Below are 25,801 nucleotides of genomic sequence, written 5' to 3' on the forward strand. Positions count from 1 at the left end.
AGTTCATGTCCAAAAGGACTGCATTCCCACACTGCAGTGTTAAAGGTGGAAATCATATCCAGCAGGAAACTCTACATTGATTTCTAGAGACAAGCAGACTCAAATTTCATGATTCATTGTTACTACAAAAACAGTCTAGAACCATTTGGCAAATTCTAGGCATACATACTGCTTACATGTAGAAAAGAAAATTTGTCTTGAAATCCAAAATTTCCATCATTTTAGAGCTGCTGCACTTGGCTGTGGTATTTATTGTGTTATATTTGGCCCTGACCATGTTTGGATTTTTAAATCAAGACATTTTCCATAAAAATGTGTTATATAGCTTCTCTAACAAAAATGGGAAAGTTGTACAGTAAAAAAAATGTTTAAAAGCTTTTGTGCCTATGAAGACATTATTAGGGAAGAAATTATTTCTGTAATTCAAGCCCTATAAATCCCATAAGGATTTTAATATTGCCAAAATTTTTATTATTTTTAGCTGAGATAATACTATCTGTGCAATGGAATCTGTAAGCATACCAAAGAAGAGCAAGTAGGAAGAAACCTATTCAATTTTTAAGGACATTTGTTTCAACTCAACTTAAATCAACAAAATATCTCTGTGACCACAATGCTTCATATGCACAAACCAAGATCACCAAACCAAGAAAAAAAAAAAAGAGAAGTGATGCATAAATATACCAGTTAGCAGTTACACTAACATAAACTATACAATACAAAAATCATCAGAGGAGAACCAGGACTGGTCCATAAATGCAAGTGCATCATTATTCTCATAGGGGGAGACTACCAAAGGCATGAGGCTGAGATAAACATCAAGTGCTCAACACATGCCAAAATGGGTTAGACACAACTTGCATTTATGCTTTTCAAAATCAATCCTGTAATTCAGGCAGAAAGTCCGCTTTACATAAATGGTAAAACAAAACAAACAAAAGAAAACATTAAATTTATCCTCCACTTTCTGCAATTAACTTTTCTATTTTTTTCTTTTCAAAAAAGTAAAGAATATTGTCAATACAGACTCCTTTGCCTTTCTCACAAGCACAGTACAGGCTAGTACAAATAAATTAAACTATTTCCTAAACCTACAAATATATTCAAAAACATTTTTACATGGGGAAGTATTTACAGCCCAGTTTTGAAAGGTTTCAAGTAGAGAAGTTGTTGAATTCACAAATGTGTTATAAAAATTAAGGCCAAGATTCTAAATTACTTTACAGAATGGATGCATAAACCATACACTGTCTCATTTAATTTTTTATCAAAACTTAACCACCTGGTACAGATTAGGCAGCACTCTGCAGTATTACACAGCAGTTGGGAATATTATATCCATGGAGCCCACGCAGGGAATGGGGAGAAAGAGGTGGGATAGCTTGGGACAGGTCCAAGCATGGCCATAAGTGCTCCTCATCCAGGCCAGACTGCCACTGAGTGACCTCATGTGAGCCTCAAGATGATGTGTGATGGGAAAACCAGCACAGCTTTCTCACAGCTCACTGCTCCCAGTGACATGGCACAGCACTAGGGGAAAGGTGCCACACATTTGACAGACACTTGATTATTGCAGGAAACAAAGAAAAGCTATTTCTCACTTCAGGTTCTTATGTCAGGTGACCTGATTCTGGTTACACTATGACAAAAACATTCTCCCCATAAATAGGAATTAGAAGTAACAGCAATGATTAATAATCCATATGGGTAATACTCCATGTATGAGCATATGGAAAAATCAATACAAATCAGCACAACTGCCAGACAGAGGTGAAATAATGTGAGATACCAGAGCACTCGTGGATTTTAACAGTTGTGCTTCTAGGCACAAACATGCAAACAGGGAATCTTGTTGCACATTAGCAGGTTGTAAATTTCCAAATAAAATGTTTCACTAAAAGTGAAAGGTTGTTTGCTTGTTTTTAATAGTACATCTGTTTTATTAAATTAGCAACACTTACATATTAAAGCATGTCTGGTGTGAGGTGTCTGGTCACCTGAAATTTGTGTGGGAAGAGAAAGTATGACAAGAAGCCCACCCATATATTAGTGTTTATACTGACTGGTACCTACATGTTAAATTCATTTTATTTTCATAGAGTGGGAATTTGTTTCTTAGAACTAGGAGTATCTGCACAAATCATATATTTTTTCCCTAAGTTACCCTTCTAATTAAACTAAAAATAATAATAATAATTATAAAAAATAGGTCAATTCATCAATTAATTAATGTTATATATCTGAGAATGAGCTGGGACCTTCTTTAGCAAAATTTAAAGATGATCTTGAGACATCTGTGAAAACACAACTCAATTTCACAACATATCACCTTAAGGACCGAGCATGAATTACAGCCTTGGGCAGAAACCACTGTGGGGGTTCAGGCAGTGACTCACGTGAGCATCTGCTCATGTCAGGGGTCCGCAGCCCGTAGTAGCCCGAGGGGCAGGAGTGCAGGCACTCCCCGAACTGCCGCATCCCCTCTCTCCGCAGGAAGAAGAACAGCTTGTGCTGGCACCTGATGCACCCATTATCCTTTGAACACGATAAGCAGCCCTTGCAAATTGGATTTGGCCCATAGTTAGCTGCAAAATAAGAAGATAAATTGCACTTTAAGATCTTTTGAGAAGTATTTTGGCTGGAGGTCCCTTATCCTCTGGAGTGTTACTCATCTTTTGCATGACTACAAAAAGTTCTGAAAGGAGGATTCTGTAAGTGCACTCACTTTCAGACATCTGCGCTGGCACTGAATAAAAAGAAATGCAATCTCTACGTTTTTAATTGTATGTAGGGCAGTTTAATGATTTTATCCACATTTAAAATACAGGCACAGGCAAACAGAGACCAAGCTTTATAAAGTTCACGGTATAAAGTTAAATAAAAATTTAATTCTAGATTCTAGTTTGAAGCTGGGGACATAAGCACACAACAGCAACAGCATATAAGAACTTCAGCACCCTGATATATGCCCAAAGAATTATATGTCCATGGAAACTGAGCAACAGCACTAATGCAATTTCTGATTTGTGAAGCGAGCAATATTGAGTACAGAAGACTCTGTAGAACAGGTACAGCACTAGCAATGTGTGCTGTCCCCTTGCTCTCAGGGACCTAGAATAGCTGTCTTCTTGCAGACTCTTCATCTGAGTACCATGACAAATTTTTCAAAAGAAAAGGAAGCAGTTTTAAGAGCCATTTTCCACAAATTTTTACCCAAAATGGGCTGAAAACCATATGCCATTACCAAAGGAGCACATTTAGTGCAGGTTACCATTTTAGGTCACCATCTGCTGTACATTCAAGTCTATGCTCCGATTCTACTGGATTATTTTCTTTTTTTCTTTTAAATTACTTGGCTGATAAGTGCAACACAAACTTCAGCCTCATCACTCTTTGTTCTTATGAGCTTGTATTATTCTGCCTTTCTGCAAAGTTGCAGAACACTCCTTTGTCCCCACGGGCAGTCCAGTCCTTCTCAGGTGCTGGGTCAGAACAGTAGGTTAACAGAAAGAGGATGACTCAGGACATTCCTGAAACCAGCATAACTTTGCAGGTCTGTTTTAAATATTAAATTGGCTACAGGACTTCATAAAAATTTGCCAGTTCAAACCTGGTTTACTGAAAACAAAATAAAAATATTACAAAACAAAGGATAATATCTTTGGGGTCTCAAGCAGTTTTTAATAGAGGCCACCCAGGGAGCAGCTCACCAAAAGGGCCTACATTTAATCATTATATTTTATAATATTTAAAATTATTCATACCCTTATGTAGTGATCTGGTAATTTACCTTGTATTGCTGGATAATTGAGGTTGTTCAACTGATGACTTCACCAGCAGTCAGGAACAAAACCAAGGAAAAGTCCACCACTCTCTGGAACCAGTAGCTGATAAGCTTTACTCTCACCTTCACACATCTGCACACCACATTACAATTCCCTCTCTGCTCCCATCCCCCACACAGGACTCACTAAGTTCAGCATGACACCATTCAACTCTGATCTTGCACAAATAATCCTGGTGGGTGGCAGGCAGGACAGCAAGCAAAGCAATCTGCTGTGAAACAGCTCCATCAGTGGGACACTTTCTGAGTGTTGGAGTCCTCTGGTACCAGTCTCACCCAGGTGAGATCCTCTTGATGGGAAAAGAATCCTTACCCTTCATAATATGATTCTTCAGCACCCTCTGATAGATACCCTAACAGATCAACAGCCTCACACTCCTACAACAGTTCCCATCTCCTGTTGCCTAAAAGACTTGAGATATTACTTTTCCTACACTTCATCTTGTAACTATATTTATTACCAACCCACTTCTTCAAAGGCATACAAGAAGACAAACAAACAAATTATGAACTAGGCATGGATGCATCCCTCCTCTCACTGTCTGTAGCCACATCAAATAATATGTGACCATGTATGCCAAAGAAATTGTTGCTTAACACATGGTGGGCAACCCTGTAGACTTCTGATTTCTCTTTTAGTCTCCTTGGATGTCACTCTCAGTAAATCTTTACCTTCAGCTTATTCAAGGTTCTTCAGAGAGGCCTGTATTATAATAAAGGAGTGAAAAGGCACAAAAAGCAAGGATGCAAAATACCTCAAATTCTTCACTACTCAGAGTGTTTCTTGGAGTTCAAAACAGCTGAAATCATGCATATGATTTTGACTTAGGGCCAGGCAACTGCTGAACAGCATTAATATTGCTACAGGCTAATATATACATATACATACATACATACATATATATAAATATATATAGATAGGTAGGTAGATAGATACACACATGGACATATATATATGGATACAGATAAATACTATACACACGGAGGCCTGCTAGCAACAGATAGGGAAAATTGTCTCAAAGGGACAAAAAAGATCTTTCCACAGGAGTAAGCAGGGCTCACTGAAAAGCTTTAAAGGGTTTTGAAGGGAGAAAAGAATAAAACAAGGCTCACTGAAATCTGAGAGCAGTACACCAACACCTGAGGGACAGGGCACTAGCAAGGTCTGTCAGTCTGTTGTCTGAGTAGAGGTAGAGGTGTTTTGGTTCTCTAGAGCTTAGTGATGGTGAGGGTTGTGGGTTTGTGAGTAAGAACTGGGGAAAACCAACAAAGCAGGTATCATGGCAGGAGTCTGTGTCAGATTCCCCCCAGCCAGGAGAAAGGCAGATAAAATATTCTTTAAGTAGCTGAGAGAAGACTAACAATTACTCACCCTCATTTTCATGGGGAGCTTCAACTTACCAGATGTCTATTCAAAACACAGCCCAGCAAAGAGAAAAGAGCCTAGGAGATTCCTGGAATGTGGGGGCACATAACTTCCTGACAGGGCTGTGAGGGAACAAAGTAGGGAAGGTAACTGCTGGACCTGTTTGGGAATGGAGAAAGACTTGTAGGAGATGTGAGGGTGGGAATCACTATGCCCATCTTACTTTTTGGGTTCTTGGTGATGTAAGGAAGGGGGTCACCAAACCTTCTACCTTGGGACAATAGAGTCCAAGAAGGCAAGGGAGTCTTCAAGAAGGAAATCCGAAAGACATGGGAGCAGGCTGGTGCCACATGCCAAAAGAAGATCCAGGAGGAAAGAAGACTAGCTGAACAGAGATCTTTGGCAGGAACTTGGGGAAATAAGCAGAGTTTATAACCTTTGGAAGAAGGGGAAGACAATTCAGGAAGACTCCAAGGATATTATGAGGTTATGCAGGGAAAAAATTGCAAGGGCCAAAGCCCAATAAGAACTTCATCTGGTACTTCCATAAATGACAGTAATAATATTTCTATAAATGCATTCACAACAGCAGTAGAGCTAAGGAGAATCTCCATCCCTTATTCAAAGTGGGGGAAATGCAGTAACAAAGGATAAGGAAAAGGTTGAGGTACATAATGTACTTTTTTCTTCAGTCTGTAACAGCAATAAGTCCAGTCTTTTTCTGCTACCCAGCCCCCTGAGCTAAAAGACAGAGTAGAATGAAGCCTTCATGATCCACAGGGTCACCAACCATTAAACCCCTCCAATTTTATGTGGATGAAATCCACACAAGGATACTGGGGGACCTGGTAGAGGGTCTTTCACTGGTCAGCCAGGGAGGCTCCAGCTGACTGGAGGTTGGCCAATGTGACACCCATCTAGAGATGAGTCAAAGAGGATAAGGGACCTACAGCCCATCAGTCTGACCACAGTGCTGGGGAAGGTCATGGAGCAAATCACCTTGAGTGCCATCATGCAGCATACACAGGACAAGCATGTTATCAGGCCCAGCCAGCATGATATGAAAGGCAGGCCCTGCCTGCCTGACCTCGTCTTCCTCTATGACAAAACAATCCACATGATAATGAAGGAAAGGCTGTAGATATTTCTACATGGACTTTAGTAATGCCTTAGACACCATTTCCCACAGCACTGTCCTGCAGAAACTGGCTGCTCATGGCTTGGATGGGTACTCTTCATTCAGTAAAACACCAGGCTGGATAACTAGGCTTAGAGAGTGGTGCAAACAGAGCTGGGAGCTGGTCACCAGTGGTGCTCTCCAGGGCTGAGCACTGGGCCAGTCCTGTTTAATGTCTTTAACTAATGAACTGGATGTGGGGATTGAGGGAACCCTCTGTCAGTTTGCAGATGACAAGTTGGGCAGGAGTGTTGATCTGCTGGAGAGTAAGAAGGCTCTGCAGAGGCATCTGGACAGGCTGGATCAATGGACCAAGGCTGTGAGTAGGTTTCAGTACGGTCAAGTGCTGGGTCCTACACTTGGGTCACAGGTGCAAATCCATGTCATGTAGAGGCTGGGGAAAGAGTGGCTGAAAAGCTGCCCAGTGGCTGAACCTGAGCCAATATGTGCCCAGGTGGCCAAGAAGGCCAATGGCAATCCTAGACTGCATCAGCAATACTGTGGCCAGCAGGACCAGGACAGGGACTGTCCCTCTGTGCTGGGCACTGGTGAGGCCACACCTCAGAACCTGTGTTGGGTTTTAAGACACTTATTACAAGAAAGACACTGAGGTGCTGGAACATGTCCTGAGAAGAGCTGGTGGAGGGTGAGAAGCTGCTGAGGGAGCTGGGGGTGTTTATAGTAAGGGTCAGGGAGCACATCATTCTCTACAAATACCTGAAAGAAAGTTCTAGCAAGGTGGAGTTCAGTCTTTTCTCCCAAGTAACAAGCCATACCATGAGAGAAAACAGCCTCAAGTTGTGCCAGGGAGGTGTAGATTGGACATTAGGAAATCTTTTTCTGTGGAAAGGGTCACAAAGCCTTGGAAAGGGCTCCTCAGGGAAATGGTTGAATCACCATCCCTGGAGTTATTAAAATAATGTGTAGATGTGGTGATTAGGAACATGGTTTAGTGGTGGGCTTGGCAGTGCTGGGTTAATGGCTGTATTCAAAGATCCTAAAGGTTTTTTCCAACTAAAACAATTCTATCATCTCGTGGAGCAAGAGTTAGGCTCTGGAGTAGTTACATATCAGGCCTCCATGTAGGTCTCTTTGCCATTTTCTCCTATGGATTTCCATGAAAATTCTGACTTCCTGGCCACAGAATGTGTCTGAGTTTGACTCTACTGTCCAACTTTCCTTTATTACTGCCATATGTTTCTCTTCCCAAGCACCTTTTCTGTCTATTTCTGGTAAGATGTCTTTATTGATAACCCTTTCTTTCTGCAGGAAAATATAATTATGCTGACTCCTCTGGGATTCAGCTCCACAGAAAAGAAGCTAACAGTACAAAATGATCTTCCATTCTCATATGCTATTGTTTGCTCAGGCACATCTTCCACAGCTTAAGGCCAACTTGAGATATATTAACGAGTAATATATTAATTCTGTAAATCATTTAGGTTTCCCAAACCATGACATCTGGACACTCCTCCTTCTCCATCTCCTTAAAAAATTGATTTTTTATTTCAATAGTTGTAGTTTTTTACCTTCTTATAAGAATGCTGTGAGATTCAAAACTTGTAAGCTGCTCTGAAATCCCCAGATATATTGTATTTGTTGTTACTTAAATGAACAATTATTTAACTCACGCATTGAATTTGGACAGTGTTCAAAATCATGACTTAATTAATGGTCACATATTGATGAATTCCCCTGTTAGTCTCCTAGCTTTTTTCTTTCTTCAGCACATTAAGAAATAAATATCACTGAAAAATTATAACAGTAAGGGGAAGATAATATTATTTCTATATTGCATTAAAAGAGCAAACTTTGGGAAAAATCTGAAAACTTCTGACTGTGCTGCTTAGGCATTAAACTGAATAATTTCCAGGCAATTTGCATATAGTAAGTTACTGTACAGTGTATACCACTGAATCAATCTTCTTCCACATTGTTGTTGCTTGTTTTATTTTCAGAGCTTCATGGGAAGCTCTGAATTCTGCAGCTTTTTTCATTATTTCAATTTCTCCCAGAGCCAGGGAAAATTGTGATATGGTCTACTAACAAATTACTTGGGCAAAGAACACATACACTAACAAATCAAATACCATAGCACTGGTTTTGGGGTCACTTAAGGATGCCATCTTGAAACTTCACTCTGCCTCTTTTGACTCTGTATACATAGGTCATAATTAGATCCTACAGAACACTCCCTGCCTTAAATTCTTCCCTTCCCATCTCAGTTTCTTAAGACAGCAAATTGTATGTATTGTTATCATGTACAGCTTTTCCAGTTCATATATAATTATTCTTTGGAGAGGAAGTAAATGCCTCCACCTTCAACAGAAACATCTGTACACTTCCTTTTAAATTTCTTCATAACTTCTTTTTTCCCCTCTATATTTGTTTGCAAGAAAAAATAACAAGCTTATAAAATATGGTCTATCACATTCCAGATTACTGAGTGCATCATAGGCAATGTAAAACATCATGCTACTCATCCTTATTTCAACCCTGCCTGGCAAACTCTCCTCACCTCTGTGTGCCAGGCAGGCAGGTCTCCTCCATGGAGACTTGCTCCTTCCCCAAGGCTCACAAATGTTAACCAGTGTCAGAGTGCTCCTGTCATCACATCACAAAACTGAAAATGCACACATGCTGTAAGTTAGCACCATCCTCTGGCTCTCAAAGCACATGATTGCCCTGATTCTCTATTAAGACTGTAAGGTCCTTGCAGCAGGAGTAACATCTTGTACAGCCACATAAGTTCACACAGGTGTGAAAACTGCATATAAACACAAATATACACCTTAATAGGTAATGCATTTTATATTCCTTCTGTTCTACAGCTATAGTGCAGAGCACCTCGGTAGTTAAGGAAAAATCATTTATAGACTTGATTCCCCATATTTTAAATCTGGTATTAAATTTGCCAAGTTTCAAAAGGTTACTTGAGAACACAGATTAGTACCCAAACACTGAATGAAACACTTCTGAACCCGAAGGGTATTCAAAGTTTCATGGTTTGGATCCATATCAAGTAAAATCAAATGTCAGCTAATTACTTTAACTCTTGTCTAGATCAAATGTATTTAAGCCACATTGCTGAAGCAGTTTTAAGTGAGTTGTTATGACTATTTGAAATCACAAGAGAATCAGAATGAGTCTAGCCTGTTCCCCACAAGAATACAAGTTGTTCTGTAAGCCAGAGAACTAGAGCATTTGATTTTCTGTGATCTTACTGTCCTGCAGCCCATACAACTGCTTCCAATTTGTGTCTCTCTTGAATACCCATTTGTTGGGTGTCACAAAGCTCTTTTGGACCTAGTGCTTCAGCTCACCAGAAGAACCTGGGTTTTTTTATGGTTCTGTAAAAACCAGGCTGAAATGGACAAATGGATCCAAAACCAGTTGGAGAAAGAGAAGATCCTGGCAGAGAAACAAGCAGTAAAGTAATTCCCTAAATTAGAGATCCAGGCTAACATGCTCACTATGCCCCTAATATCACTTACTATCTGGTTGCTGTGTCTCTCTTTGGCAGTCTTTGGACTTTTGAGCTCTCTGAAGTCAGAAACTGAGCTTGCTGATACAATGGCCAGCCTAGTGACACTCACCCTAACTGGGACTGCAGCCACAGGAATGCTGGTAACTGGATTTTAGCACAGATCTAGCAGAAACATCTCCAAGACACTCACCACTGTAAACATGAGATGTGTAGATGGGACTCAGAGGAGGTGAGGAACTGAAAGACCACTATGTGCTGCACTTATTGCAAAATAGTAGATTTCATAATCCTGAATTAAATTAATGCTTTGAAGACATCCCATACATATCTCAATAAAATACACTTGTGCATGTTTTCAGGGGCACCAAGGAATTGAACAAAAAATACAGCCCTACAGATAAACCAATAGTACACATTATACCAAGGCACTACAACTGTAACACTGCAAGTTCACTACAGTTGAAAAACATCTGTTCTGGCTATAAAGAGAAGCTAGCCAAGAAAAATATCTATTTTTCATTAGAACTTTGTAAAAGCAAAAGTTTCAGGCAAAAAACTTCAATTAAAAAAAAAAGAAAAAAAAAAAACAACAACAAAAAAACTAGTTTGTTTCTAGTAATTATCTTTAGGAGAATTTTAAAATTCAAGGTCAAAGGGGATTTTTATGAACAATTAGGCCAAAGCCCTGTACAAAGAAGCCACAGAACTTTTTTGCTTTACTGAAACATATCATTTAAGAAACCATTCAATCTTAATTTTTAAATTGTCAGTGGGAAGGAAACCACCACAACCTTTGTTAAGATATCGTAGGGGCTAATCACTCACACTTGAAAATGTGCAGTGGAATTTTGAACTTCAAGGACCAACCACTGGACCTTTTTATATCTTTGCCTGTCGGTTTGTTAACAGTTTTTCAGCATTTTTTTCCCCAGTGCAGACCCTCTGATCAGCTCAAGTCCTAGCTTTCTCATGGGTAAGATAAACAGAGAAAGATTCCAGAATGTCTCACCACAAAGCAAAGTATCCAGTCCTTTGATCAATCCTTTACAATTTTATCAACAGGCTTATGGATACTCAAAAAAAACCTCAGTATTGGCAAAGCAGCTGTTCTGATGCAAAATAAAGAAGTGGTATAACTTCTCTGCTTTTCCTAGATTTTACTCTCCTGAAACATTCATGTGCTATGTAAATTTTTTTGACCACAAAGATACCATTTCCCATGTACCATGTTGCTCTGGGTAGGATGCAGCCATTAGTTTATTTTTTTTTTTACATTAGTTCCCCCAGTGTTCCTTCTCAGGGCACCAAGCCTTCACCACTCAGGATCATTTTCTCTAAAACTTCCCACAACTGAGAAAACACACTTCCTCTGAAGACAGATTAACTGTAGAGTGGCATTTCACTTCAATGAGTTTGGTATAAATCTCATCAAATTTTGCTTGTAAGTGAGCAATTTTGCCTATTTATTTATTATTCCTTCACTTCCTTTGGAGGTTTTAATTATATTTTCAATATTTTCAATATCACAATTGTATGTTTAAATTACTCTCACTTAGCTCATTTCATTACCTCGTTATTGATATAATGTCTTTCTAGTTATTCTAGTGTAAGCTTCCAAGGAATTGTCTTCATTCCATCTATACTCAAAAGACAGCAGCATTTTAGTCCAAAATCAAAAAATTTTACTGTTGTTACATAGCTATCCAGCTGAATACTTTCAGAATTTTCTGTATGGTTCTCCACACCACCATGACATCATCATGAGAACCACTATGAGGATCAATTTGGCATTATTCTCCTTCAGCACCCTAGAAAGTCTCAAAAAATCACCTACATGTTGAGATATTTTACAATATTTAGTGACTCTAGGCATTAGCACCATTGCATTCTGACTATCAAGTTCAGAAGTCTACTTTATCACTAAAATGACATGTTGGTCTCAGGATGCTTGGTTACTTAGATGTTTTGAGAACATTACTGATTTTCATTCCATCTGGGAGAACTGCTACTGACAGAGGTATCTCAGCCATCTTTCTTCATCTGACCATCTGGAGTTTTTAAATGTATCTCTCTTGTTCACTTTCTGGATACCTATTGTCATCTGGAAACATTTAACTCTTCTTGTCCTCTTCTGTTCACTGTTCAGTCTACCAATCCTCAAATGCCTTAACTCTACTGAATGCTGCTTCCTTCTTCTACTTGGGATGTAAATTCTCCTCCACAATTTCTCTCTGCTTAGTTCCCAGACATTTCCTCTGCCCCTGAAAATGGAGCAGTCTGCTTGCTCAGACCTCTTGCATTTCCCCAGTGTTTCCCTGCTGATGGTACTTATCTTTCCAGTACAGAAATCCAGAACTGTCACCAGTTTACATTTTATCCATGGGAAGTTCATTCTGTCTACAGGATGGAAAAAAGAATACAGAACATCTGTTATAGGTCACAAACACCAGCCCATCACCTACCTTCCTAAAAAACAGAAATAGACTGAGAAAGGAAAGTGTCATACTCCCTGTTGCAATGCCTTAGGAGTTGTTAGCTTTTATTAATATTTTCTGTTCACAGATTCACCAGTTTTATTTTAGGTCTTCCTGTTGTAACTGAGAGTAATTCAACACACACACTTGAAACACTGGTGATAAAAGGTCCAAGTATCACAACCATCTCTGAGTATACTCAGAGACAAAAAAAAAAAAAAGATAAAATTTCCATTGTGTTCAAGCAAACAGGACAGCTAAATAGTCTGTCCAAGAAAAAAAACAAACAACAACCAAGCCTTACCAACCAAGTGGTTCACAAATACCTCTCACAGGTCATTTCTTTTGAAGCCTAGTTCCCCACCCATTCCCACCAAGGACTCATTTTGGTATTCAAAAATCTTACATGATGCACATTCACATGTATGTCAACAATTCCATTTCTGAGTTTTAATTTATAGGCCAATCCATTTCAGATACAGTAAGAAATTACATAAGTTCAACAAATGAACCAGCCTCTTCTTTTAATCAACTGCAGTTGCTGATTTGTAAAGTCACTGCTTCAGTTTTCATCACACTGAGTCCTTCCAAGATGACCTCTGTTTCATCTCCTTATGAGTTGATGGATTTTTTAGAAACCCTACAGGCCTAATAGTACTGAAACACAGACAATACCTACCAATTACATACTATTTGCACAGCTCGGGGCAATTTTGTCTACTCCAAATCTCAAAAGTCTTTTTCTTACCTGGCATCTTCAGTCTCCGTAAAAATATTCATTATACAATCTTTGCATAAACTCCCACTGGGTTTTAGGATACTTTATAAGTCCCAATGATGGGATAGCTTCAGTAGCTTCACCCATAGTAATCTCAAGAAATTCTAATTATAAAACTCATAAGGGCTTTTAACATACAGTACTTTTGAAGGATAATTTGTCTCTCAAATGTTGTTATTTAAATTTTACATTAATTACACTTCCTTCTTGTCTATAGGGTAAAATGTAGAAATCTCCCTTAAAAAGAAGTTGCTGCTCTTCCTCAAACCCTCAAACTCCAGAAATTCAGACAGGGAGGAAGAGCACCACAACCACTGACTTTGGCCACAGCACACATTATTTATATCTGATGAAGGCTGCACAAATCAAGTGATGGGACAGAGGCCAGATAGCCAGTCTGCTCTACCCCTCAGATGTACCCCAATGTTCAGCTCTCCCTGAAATGCCCTTCATGCAATAATGGGGCTCTTCTGTCTTAAAAGAGGGCAGGAGGTAAAAAATGTGGAAACTGAGAAGTTACATTCACATCCTAACATAAGTTGTAATGCTATGGAAATTACAGGGCAAAATCCAGCTGCTGCTCTCTGGCTGGATTGCTCCACAATGACTCCCCAGACACATGATCTGCAACCAAGAGGGATGGAAGGGAGGGTGGAGCAGGCTGGCTCTGTAGAGCCTGTGGAAATCTTTTTCTGTAGAAATCCTTGCAGGGAGGGGAACTCGATGGTACTTGCATCTGATAAACCACAACACACCTGTCAGCCAGGGGAGATAGGAGAAGGTGTGCAGCTCCTGAGACAGCAAGTGTGGTGAAATTGCTCTCCTCAGGTGAGCTCAGTTCATTATAACCTGATTTTAATACTAATATCCATCCAAAGTTACCAGACTCCAAGATATGACCACCCCTCACTACATGTGTGCTCTATATTTTTTGGACTGTATTTTTAAGAGCAAAGCAAGATAATTTTACACAACTCAATAACAAAGGTATATATGACTAGAGCCACTCAAGCTCCACCTATACATAAAGAAATAGTAAGTTGAGAATGGGGAAACATTAGGGAAGACTCCATTGTAACTGCTGGAACCTGTCAACAGGCTGAAACTGTTTTCCCCCCACAGGGGCACTTGTTGGATAAGAGACATACTCCAAGCATACTTAATACTTTTACTGGGGATTAGCATTTATGGCTTTGAATACATTTTTGCAGTCAGATATTATCACTTGTAATCCTGAAATCTGCCATAATTTTATATTAATAAAGAGTGTTATTCTGTGATCTGTTAGTGTGAATCCTCCATGGGCACAAGCAGTCACTGGCAGCAGGTAACACACAAAGTGGGAAGATGCACTGAGGGTCTTTGTGCTGCTGGGAGTGTCCCTGCCTAAGTCAGCCAAACCACCCTCTGATCCAGGACTGTTCACTGAAGGGCCCCTGTAATGGGACACTGGCAGACTGGGTGGGCACAAGGCTCTCAGCTCTCCTGGGACACTGACAGACAAATTAAATACTAAGGGTCAAGGAAATCTCCCCAGACTAGGGGTTGAGGAAATCTCCTCTTTCCACAGTGGGCCAGCAGGCTGGTTTCAATGAAGGGACAGCTACAGCTCCCTTCCATCAGGCCACCATGCAGTAACTCACCAGTCTCAGCTCTGGACTGTGTCTACTGAAGAACCTGGCTGCTCAGACAAGGAGCCTGCATAGACCTGACCTTAAACCATCTACAGAAGAAATTGTGAGTTTTCAAAATCAAGTGCTGTGTCCTCCCAAGTAGGTTTTTGAAAAATCACACTCCTCAGCTGAGGCTTTATCTCTTTTTCACTTATGTCTACTATGTCTGACCCATATCTGAGGCACAGCAGCTCCTTCTAGGCTTTGTATGTGGGAAGAGAAATGCAGGGAAGACACTACATGAAAATCACCATGTTCCTCAGCTTATTTCAAATGGGTGTTTTATTTGCCTTCCACTGAAAATAAATTCCATTGGGAAGCATGAGCAGATGCTCAAACCAAAGCTAGTAGTTACATTTCTAATACAGAAAAATAGACATGCCTCTCCTGGAAGACAGAAGAAGTCTAGAAACTAGACTTCTATGAGACTTCTAGACTTACTATACCTCAGACCAACTTTATATATAGTGCTGGTGTGAAAGCTACAAAGGGAAACAAAACAACAATTGCTTTACTCTTTCCTCAAAGCACCATGCGGGTTGGGAGGCCTAGCCAGTGGAGTCCACAAGGCAGAGGTTTTCCACCTCTCAGATGGTTACAAGTCACTTGGACACCATTCTCAGACTCTTATATCTCAGATTCCCATGCTATAGTCATTTGGAGCCTATTCCTTAATTACAAAATTGCACAGAAATGCATTTTCCCCATGTACATATTCTGTGCCTCAATCTGATAGCACATTCAACACAAATTTTATCCAGCATTGCTGGTGCAAATCAACATCTGGGACACAAATCCTATTGGAACAAAGTCCCAGGCATTTTAAAAAATTCACTTTTTTCCAAGTCTTTTAATATCTAGAATATTTCAGCTAGCTGCTGTGAATAAGATTCATCTTAGCATGCAGGTGAATAAACAGAGATTTAATTTTTCCCCTTTGATGGTTGGTTTACTTTGTCTTCCATTGTAAGTTATAACTTTTCCAAGCACTGAAAACTGCAGGGATCCAATGTAGAGGCATTCCAACAAAAACACAGTTCCAAATCCAGATCCACCCAAACCACAGAAGACAAAACATTATTGGCAGCACTGAAGCTATAGATGTGAAGATCCAGAACACTCTGCTAAAGACACAAAGACACAATTTTATAGAAGACTTTATGCATGATAGATGATATTTCACTTTCTCTTTTCATACTTTTACTGAAAAAAAATTTTAAAAGGTAGAAAATACTGAGGAACAGGGAAAAAAATGTAATTAGAGAAGGAGTTAAAGCAAAGTCTCTTTTTTCACTTCCCAGAAGATGAAATAAAACATATTTTTAAAGTCATAGATACCAAATCTGGACTCATACAGAACTTCCAGCAGAAATAAACAAAAGCAAAGACTAAGTATTTATTTGCATTTTTATATTAGGTACCAGTAAACTAATGACCACACCTTAACTATTGATACAGTCACATTTTATTGTTCAACAGAACTGTCACATAAAGGAAATGGCAAGGGAAACAAATAAATGTTTGATTGCAATTGTAAATCTGTAACAGTGAAGAACATGCCTTAGTTCTCCAGATTACACAGCAGTGAACACACTACTTAGTGTTTCATGAAAACCAAACATCTGAAATATTGAACAGCATGTAATGGAAGCTTTGCTTTTTTTTTGTTTGTTTGTTTTTAAGAACACTATTAAATGGAAAGGTACAGAAAGTGGTAGCCTCCAGGAATGAAAAAATCAAGGTTTAGATAGCTGTGAATAGTCTAGAAGGTTTAATGTCCTTAGATATGAGTAGCTAAGTAAGGAACTCTAACATGTATTTTCACAGTATCACAAGTTTTGCAGAAGGAATATTGCACAGCTCTTCACACTGAGCACAGCTAGCTCTGTCCTAAGCTCCAGTGAGAGCCTGTACAAGCAGATTTGCCAGATGTCCAAGGCTGATGGAGGGAACCAGGGTTTCAAGCGAGGCATCACAGATTGAGAATGATGCTTTGACCACACAGAAGGAAATTGTTCCTCAGAGTACTGTGGAGGACTAAGCTGGTAGATATGATTTGTCTGAAGAGAAACTGAGTTGGGTACTGTGTAGATGCAGCACTGCATTTCCCCAGTACAGCAGCTGACAAAGAGTAGACAATGATTATGTTTGCACTAGAAAACCAACAGCACTTAAGACCCCATGTTGTCTTCTTGGGTTGAATCCATTACAACGGGATTACAAAGTAGATTTTTTTTTGTCAAAATTTTCCTGAAGCACTAGACAGGGAGAAAAATCCTGTCTTATCTTTGCCCAGGAAGGATATTCAAAGCTATGTGAATGCTGTGGTTACTCCAAGAGTTACTCAGTTTGAGTAACCAGGACTCCAAGTGGTGCCACAACACTCCTGAACAGTTCAATGAAGGCACAGCCATTTCAAACTCAGATAGATAAAACCCAATTAACCTGGTCTGGAATCACACCTGACCCTGTTTCAAGCAGGATATTGCTAAGGGAAGTCCAAAATCCTTCCAGAGAGGTTACTTCCACAAGACTCACCCTGTGCTCCCACAACCTGCATGTGAAGCACCAGATTTCAATTCTTGCCTGAAGAAGGAGACAGCTTGAGCTACATGATGGGAAACACACTTTGAGAAGAAATAGATAACAAAGCAAATGAGGATAAGCAAAATTTTCTGGATGGCCAGGTATGTTCCTTTACTCCTTACAGAAGTTCCCATGCAGAGAGACAAGTATCAAAGAATGAAATAGAGACAAAGCATTTTAGAAAAGTGCTGTAATTGTAAATAAGGTAACAAAAAGGGTATCTTCACAGCTGGAAGTACCCTTTCCCACACAGATTGAGTCATCTTAGACAAAAATTGCTGACCAGAGGAAAAGACCTGTAGGTACCAATGTAGCCCAGCTCAAATTACATGAAATGCAGGAAAGAACAAGACAATATCCATTACTAGCCAATAACCTGCTAACAATTCCCCACAGAGATACCTCTTGAAAAGTAACACATTAGTTTATAAATTGCACATAGTTCATACTTCAAGGCCCAGCCAACAGCCTTGAAAGGTCACCAATTCTAACATGCAACCAGCAGATACAGCTCCCCAAGAACAAAGGAAAATTATTTTTCTTTCTCTGCATGACCAGAGACTGACCATAATGAGGGGAAAATAATATGCTAGATCAAAACTCATATCTAATTCATATATGTCTCCCACATACTCAGAGTCAAGCTAGTTACCAGATGACATACAGAAAGGAATTTTCTTCCGTCAAATCAGCTCAGACTTGCAGCATGAGGCATGGTTTACTAGCTGGGACTATCTGGGAAATTTTCATTTAGCTAATTCTCACTTTTCCAAGGATCAGAAGTGGTTTGTGGCTTCTTGGTCACTACTGTAGTCTGTGAATTGGAGTGCTTTGTGCCAGTTTGAATCTTTAGTCTGCATACATCTGAGTAAAAGGTAATAATACTTGTCAATGTGTTTTAGTAACAGTCTTTCCTGGTCATAACAAAACAGATTACTGTATGCTAAATAAATAGTTTTATTTTTTTATTCCCTTTTATTACAAAGGCTGTACCTCTGAGAGGAGGAATGAACTAGCTCAGTGAGCCCTCAGTTTAGGATAAGACACACCTATGTTCAAGCAATAATTTGGGCATAGCTGTTTTTATGACTTGGGTGAATAGCTTTAGCCTTTCTTACTCTTTCCTCTTTCTTAAAATTGAGATAATAGAACTTCACTATCTCTGAATGGAAAGAGGGTCAGTGGCTTAAAGTAAAAAGTTACATGGGCTTATATTTTATTTTAAAAAGAGAAAGAGAGAAGAGTTCAATCTATTAAAAACTGAACAATTTCATTTCAGGAGCATTTCATAAAAGAGAAATTAATTCTCCAAAGTTCTCCTATCAGTTCACAAAACATTTCATTCTAGAGACCACCAGATGTAAAAATTACATAAGCCACTGAAAAAAACAGCTATTGAAAAATGCAGAAAAATTTTCCAATGAGGCACTGAAAACCTGGCAGCTAAATAGATATTCAAACAGGTTTTTTTTTTTTCAAGATTGCTGTACATGAACAGACTCCAATCATTTCAACTAAGACAGTAGCAGACAGGAATGCTAAGTCTCCTGGTACAGTTTTCTGAATGATAAATGTTTGTTGGTAGTTTTCCAGAAAGAAATGATGGTGTAGTACAGCCTTGGTGCAACTATGGTGTTTAATTCAACCTGTTCATGATTACAATTCCCATTACAAGACATTTTGTCTCAAAGTTATTAACTGGAAGAAAGAAAAATTCTCTTCCCAGGGAAAGCAGATGATATTCAGTTTCTGTAAAGAAAGGCAAAACCTCTTTCTCAAGAAAGCCTGTGGAAAGCCCAAATAAAACACCTGAGTAAAGAAAATCCTTGCCACACTGTTATTTAACAAGAGAAGCCTAAAAATTTATAGCACTAAACGTGCTCTCTTATTTAGTTGTCCAAAGTCCTATAAAAAGAAAAAAAAAATCATTCACAAAACTATGTGTATTTTAAAAAGCCATTGTGTGGGTATGTCTGGGATCTAAAAAGTCTAAATGACTGAAAACAAATTTATTTCATTGCATGTGAAATGAAAGTTCGTGTCCTGGGAAGGAGAGTGCACTCAAAGGACCCTTAATAAACCCGTTCTCTTCACAGTTCTTTCATGGGAAAAACACAATATATTTAAATTCATTTCTTGCTTTGTAACTCAGACTTAGTTAAGTTTTTAGTTTCTAAGATTTTTAGGGGGTGTTTGCAACACATAAAGCTCCAGCTGAGAATCATAAGGACATTTTCATCTCTACCACCAGAAGCATATTTTTAGGAAGTCATAACACAATTTTTGCCTCTGCAAAAACATCATTAAACACTTTTATATTCAAATGTCTATTTGAACACTTTACTTAAAACGAAACCTCAAGATATATAATCTCTGTAGTATTGGGTTTTTGTTTGTTTGCTTTTATTATTTTTCTGACACTGTGAAGCATACAGAAAACAAGCTATCCTAACCTCAAGTATATTTTTTGAAAATGGAATAAATTATGCGGTTCGAGTATTCTTCAAAGTGCAATTCCTCTCCAAAACATGGCTGCTAAACCAGCAATGTGGTGTTCCACAGCTGAGTCTCAGGGACTTGCCAGAATAGTTTGCTCAAGTTATGAGCATGTATGTGCATCTCTGTACATGCACACATATACACATGCATTTCTGCTCCCTGCCAAAACCAGCCCTACAAAACAACTAATTAAGCAATGTCATAAAAAGGGTTTGCATTTCCCTCAAAGGTTTTGTACTCCCTATGCTTTCTTTTAAACTGCTTTAAAAACATGGCCTTCATAATTAAAGGATATAAGTACAAGCAGAATATAGGCTACATTTTTATTTCATTGTTCTTTAAAGGTGCAAGAATTTTTTGTCACAATCTTGACTTTGCAAAGCCAATGAGACAAACAACCACCTTTTAACACTGTGGAGCTAGAATGACAGAGAATGAATGCAATAGAGCCCCATAGAAGATCTTATCTTATAAAAGATTTTTTTATATTTACAAGGTTATAGTATCTATTTTTGTATTTTGAAATCATCATGCCTCAACACAGCACTATCCACTGTTATCTGAACACTCATTTTCCACAGATTACAATTATTAATACAGATAAGCATAACCCTAAACAGAGGCAACTCTTGATTTTCATACCCTGTTATTCCTAATAAGTAACATCACTATCTCCTTGTAGTCAGGATCATGGGACAAGACTCGATGGTCCAGCTCACTGAGATCAAGCATCTGGCATCTGCTCCACAAAGGGACAAGGATGGAAGAAGCATCCAGCCCTGCACAAACAGCAGCTGCCAGTGCCTCCACATGGAGCTGTGAGCATCCAGCCCTGCACAAACAGCAGCTGCCAGCTGCGAGCTCCCAAGTCTGCACCACTGCCTCCACACTGGGCATTGCAGGCAGTCATGAGAAGTTTGTGATTACAGCCAGCCCTTTACCTGCCTCCAGCAGCTGCATCTTTCCACATGAACAGGAGCATTGGTCCAGGGTTCTGACCCTGAATTTGGGGCAAACCAAACTCCAAGTTAACTTTGGGGCTGTTTTCCTTTTATAAAAACATATCTTACATCTGCCTGAACAAAAAACGAAGCATAAGCATCTGATCATGATAAAATTTAGAATTACCATGGTAAATGCAGGAGAGATAATCATGTGTGATTATCAAAGTCAAATATTTCATTGTAGCCAGAGGAGAAAGCTGGATCTTGAAAACAGCTTCCCCTCTCTGCAAGCTTTCTGTAGGGATTGTTTGATGATGCAGTGCAGTCAGGTCAGACTAGGAATCTGGCCAAAACATAGCAAATCTCCTGAAAAGAGGGAATGAAAGGGGAGAGGGAAGAGGGAGATATATATACATATTAATATATATAAATAATGGCACCTTAGTATGTCCATTCTCTCCTTCTCCTCTCATATATACACATCACCATTCCCCATGGAGCTATTAAACTCAGTGTACAGCCCCTTAAAATTACTGTAACCATCTGATTTTTATAACTTCCCACTCCAGGCTTTCATTAACCCCAGACTCACTTGATGCCAAGTCTTCCTTCCTGGAGCACCAAGGCTATGTGTGGAGTCCAGCTGGCGAGTCAGGGAGATGTTGTAAATTGGAATAATGTGCTGGAGCTACTTAAAGTTGTGGTGAACCAAAGGAAAAAGACCAATTGTACAAAAGATTTAGGAAATGGATAGAAGGTGTTAAAATATCTATGAAGAACTTTATTTGTGAAATGACATCCAGAGCACAAGAAAACCTAACACTAAGAGAAATCAAAATCATCCACCCAGACATGTTCCTGCACAGTGACCCATAAGAGCAGACTCTGAACAGCCACCATACACCTATCATCATATATTTCCTGACTTCTAGAAATGCAGCACCAACAGAAAACAGCAGATTTCCCAATCTTGTTGATGTGCCTTTTATTTCAAAAGCTGCCAGACTTTAATTGCTTTTCAGCAGCAATCTCATATGGCATGCCTTGGCTGGGAACATATTTTTATAGCTAGTTATAGCTCCCTATCTCCAAATGGAAACACTGACAGGTTTCTAATTCCAAAAATATTATCAGGAACCATAACAACATGAGTCTGCTTTAAAACATAACCTGTGACCTGCAAAGTCATTCTTAACACTTTGTGTTTCAACATTTTGTCTGCTTTTTCAGGGTTGGTTAAATGTAAAAATTAGAAACTGAAAAAGAATCCCAGGTGCCAAAAGAACAGTTTTTGCTCACTCTCCACTATGGTCCTCACTGAACAGCTGCCTTTCATCTCCAAAGCTGGAGAAAAAAACAGAATTGTGGCATATACCTGTACAAAAACATGGTGCTATGCTTAGTTCTGCTTTGCCACAAGCACTGTAAAATATATTCATTTTGGCTTTTAAAAATTATTCATATATGAAAAAGATAGAAGTATGCATGAACAATTTCACAGAACCATTTATGTTTGAAGGGACATTCAAAAGTCATATAATTCCAACCCCCTGCAATAAGCAAGGACATCTTCAACTAGAGCAGGTTTCATAGAGCCCTGTTCAACCTGAATGTTTCCAGGGATGGGGCATCCACAACCTGTGGGCAACCTGTTCCAGTATTTCACCACTCTCATTGTAATAAACTTCTTCCTTGCATCTAGTCTGAATCTACCTTCTTTAAGTTTAAAACCATTATCTCTTGTCCTATCACAAACACCATTCTCATGTTGGGGCATGCAGCACTCTAGGTGGGATCTTAGCAGAGCAGAGTAGATGTGCAGAAACCCCTTCCTTGCTGGCCACACTGCTTTTGATGCAGCCCAGGACACATTTTGCTTTCTGGGCTGCAAGTGCACACTGCAGGGTCATGACCAGCCTCTCATTCACCAGCACCCCCAAATCCTTCTGTGCAGGGCTGCTCTCAATGTGTCCATCCCCATCCTGGATCGATACCAAGGGTTGTCCCCACCCAGGTGCAGCAGCAGCACCTGGCCTTGCTGAACCTCATGGGGCTCCATGGTCCATGTCTCAAGCTTGTCCAGGTCCATATGGATGGCAGCCCTTCCCTCAGGCACATCACCCACACTGCTCAGCTTGGTGTCTTCCACAAACTTGCTGAAAGTGCACTTGATCCCACTGTGTCAATATTGAAGATATTGAACAGTGCTAGGGCCAGTGTGGGCCCCTGAGGGACACTACTTACCATCACTCTCCATCAGGAAATTCAGTTGTGGACCAGACATCCTCTTCACAGCACTGCAGCAGTTTATCTATGGACAGCTCTAACTAGATTCTGAAGAAGTTACCTCAAAACCAAACTATCTCACATGCAAAATCATCTGTTTACACAAACTCACACAAAATGTTCTGGTTACTCTAATTCACTCACAAAATAAATTTTAATGCTGGAGACATGAACTCTGCCCCATTAAAATTCAAATAAAATCACTACAAATGCTTGACTCAGCAAACAACAAATAATCTGCCAATTCAACAATGGTTAAGTGGCAAATTGATTAGAAAAATAATAGAAAGTAAAAGAGTATTTCATATGTCACACCATCCTTCTACACCACTATTGTGATGACCTTCTTAAAAAAGTTTTCTAAGGTATTCTGTCCACAACTGCATAAGTCTTTAGCTGAATCTACTTAATACTTCAAAATCCTGTGATACAAAAACAGTCATTTTCATTTGTAGGAATGTTGAAAAAATATTATTTCACTTTACAGATCTTTCTGTTTCAAAATCAGTCTTCATTCCAGTGCAGGATAACATAGGAATAAATAATTCAAAGATTAGCTGGTTCTGGTGCTGCCCATCCCACAGGAGCAGGAGCACAGGCACTCGGGAGCTGGCAGCACAGGGCTTCCCAGGCACTCACAGCCTTCCAGCATATTTAAGGCTAAGGGGAAGCCCACACAGCTCAGCACCAGGACACAGTCTGCTCTCCCCACAGTGCCTGGGAAGCCAGAGGAGAAAGCAGCCAAGGTCCTGACAGGCTGGAAGGTGGTGGTAAAGTGAGAGCTCCAGCACACAGGAGCAGCCGCAATCAGCACCCCAAGCTCCAGCCTGCACAGCATCATTCCCGACTGAAAAACACTGCCCCAGGGAAGCCCATCAGACTAAGAGGGATTTGTATGCCAGTGGTTTCTGCAGTGATTCCAAGATGGTCTAGACTGAGTTCTGTGTAATGACCTGCTGACTGACAATACTTAAGTACACCCACATTTATTTGCCAACTCCAATCCCCCAGCTTTGTGCTCAGTGTCTCCCTGACTCTCTGGAAGCAGACAGGCTACAACAGAGTGCATATTTTAGAACCAGCTTCCTTCTCAACCATATCCATTAAATTTTACTTTTTTTCTACACCTCTCTTTCTCAGTCGACAATAAAAGATCTAGATTTGAGGAATTCTGACTTACAATCAGAAGAAATTATAACTGTCACAAGATAAACCACCTTAGAGCTGAAACAGCACATAGGGAGACACAAATTAAGTTTACTGCTGAACTTACTGGAGTAAGACTAGAGAACATGTATTTATCAATACACAGTCTACATAGAAGTTCACATATAACAACCATCTCCTTTGAAAAGCTGCCTGAACTCTGCTTTCCTTAAGAAAATAGAACCTTAATTATAGCTTCCTCCAGCTGTAGCACTCTTAGCTCTTAAATTCTTAGTTTTACTGCCAGTAATTAAAAAATGTATGGTTGCTGTCCATGGAATTGTGATAAAATATAAGGACTTTGTCAAGAAAATTAAGTACTTTGGTATTGTCAAATTACCATTTCTCTCCCCTTCATCTCCCCCCACTCTATGTTGCTGAACTAATTTTGGAACATAACACCTATCATGCTTGGCTTTGTCCCAGACATATGAACTTGTAATCATAATTTAGCATTTATGATGTCTTTTCTAAAAATATTTGGCAAGTGAATCTCAGTCAGATTCCCTTTCACAAGAGTTTGCTTGAGCAAACATGGCTTTAGACACTAGGAAAACAATTTATACCAAGAATCAGAGTAATGTACCAAAATGTTCTGCAAATGTAAATGAACTTTTATTATATAAGTGATAAAATACACGACTAAAACTTATGGGCACTTTTTTGATTGCAGGCTAGAAGCATTATATAGTTTAAAAATCTTGTTAAATAGAGGAGTGGGCACATGTATCACAGGAAACACACCTTAGCAATCTTCTGTTGATGTTAGTCAACTAAATGACACATGCTTTGCATCCAAAAGTGGTTAAAAAAGCCATGAACAGTACACAGCAAAGCAATACTGGAGGAAGACTGCAATGTTATATCACTTATAAAACAAAATCCTTGAAATAGAAATTGCATTACAGCCACTGATACCTCAGGAAGCTGTGGTTTGCTGCTTGGAACACTTCATTCATGTATTATTTTTAGGAATGTAGACATCTAAATAAAATTTTGTAGGGACATAAGGTTATCTAAGGGTGAAACCTAGTTTATCATTTTCAAAAACACGAGAGAAAAGGAATAGAGAACAATAGGTGATACAGGGATAGTGTTTTTGAAGAATCTGGTGATTAGGAGAGAAAGAAAAGTTTGTCATAACTCTCTCAGTCCAAGTTGTGCTTTTAGAAATCTGCACCACCATGAGGTTTAGAAGGAATTTCAGATAAAGAGATGATCTTTTCAATGCCACTTCTTTTCAAGAATAGATTTCTTCCCCATAAATAGCAGGTTAAGAAGCAAGAAATGCCTTGGCTGATAATGAGTAAGCTGAAGAGTTTTTCTGGGTTTATTCAGCTGATTGCTTTTTATTTCTACTTAAAAATGAGTATGATCCTTCTCACAGCTTTGTTCTTGCTGATGGCACAGGTATTGCTAGAGTCTGCTGTAGAGACAAACACCTCTAAAGCCTTCAACTGCCCTACCATAAACCTCTTTGT

The 25,801-nt window shown here is 39.3% G+C and overlaps 1 protein-coding gene across 1 annotated transcript in view; it reads right to left on the bottom strand.

Moving 5' to 3' along the window:
• RSPO2 (R-spondin 2) overlaps positions 1-25,801 on the bottom strand; it is a 98,111-nt gene that overhangs the window by 40,340 nt on the left and 31,970 nt on the right. Inside the window, exon 2 of the mRNA XM_079301579.1 lies at positions 2,397-2,585. Coding sequence (XP_079157705.1) covers positions 2,397-2,585 — 189 coding nt within the window. The remainder of the gene's footprint in view (positions 1-2,396; positions 2,586-25,801) is intronic.

The sequence above is a fragment of the Erithacus rubecula genome, assembly GCF_903797595.1.
Source record: "Erithacus rubecula genome assembly, chromosome: 3".
In the NCBI taxonomy this organism is placed as follows: Eukaryota; Metazoa; Chordata; class Aves; order Passeriformes; family Muscicapidae; genus Erithacus; species Erithacus rubecula.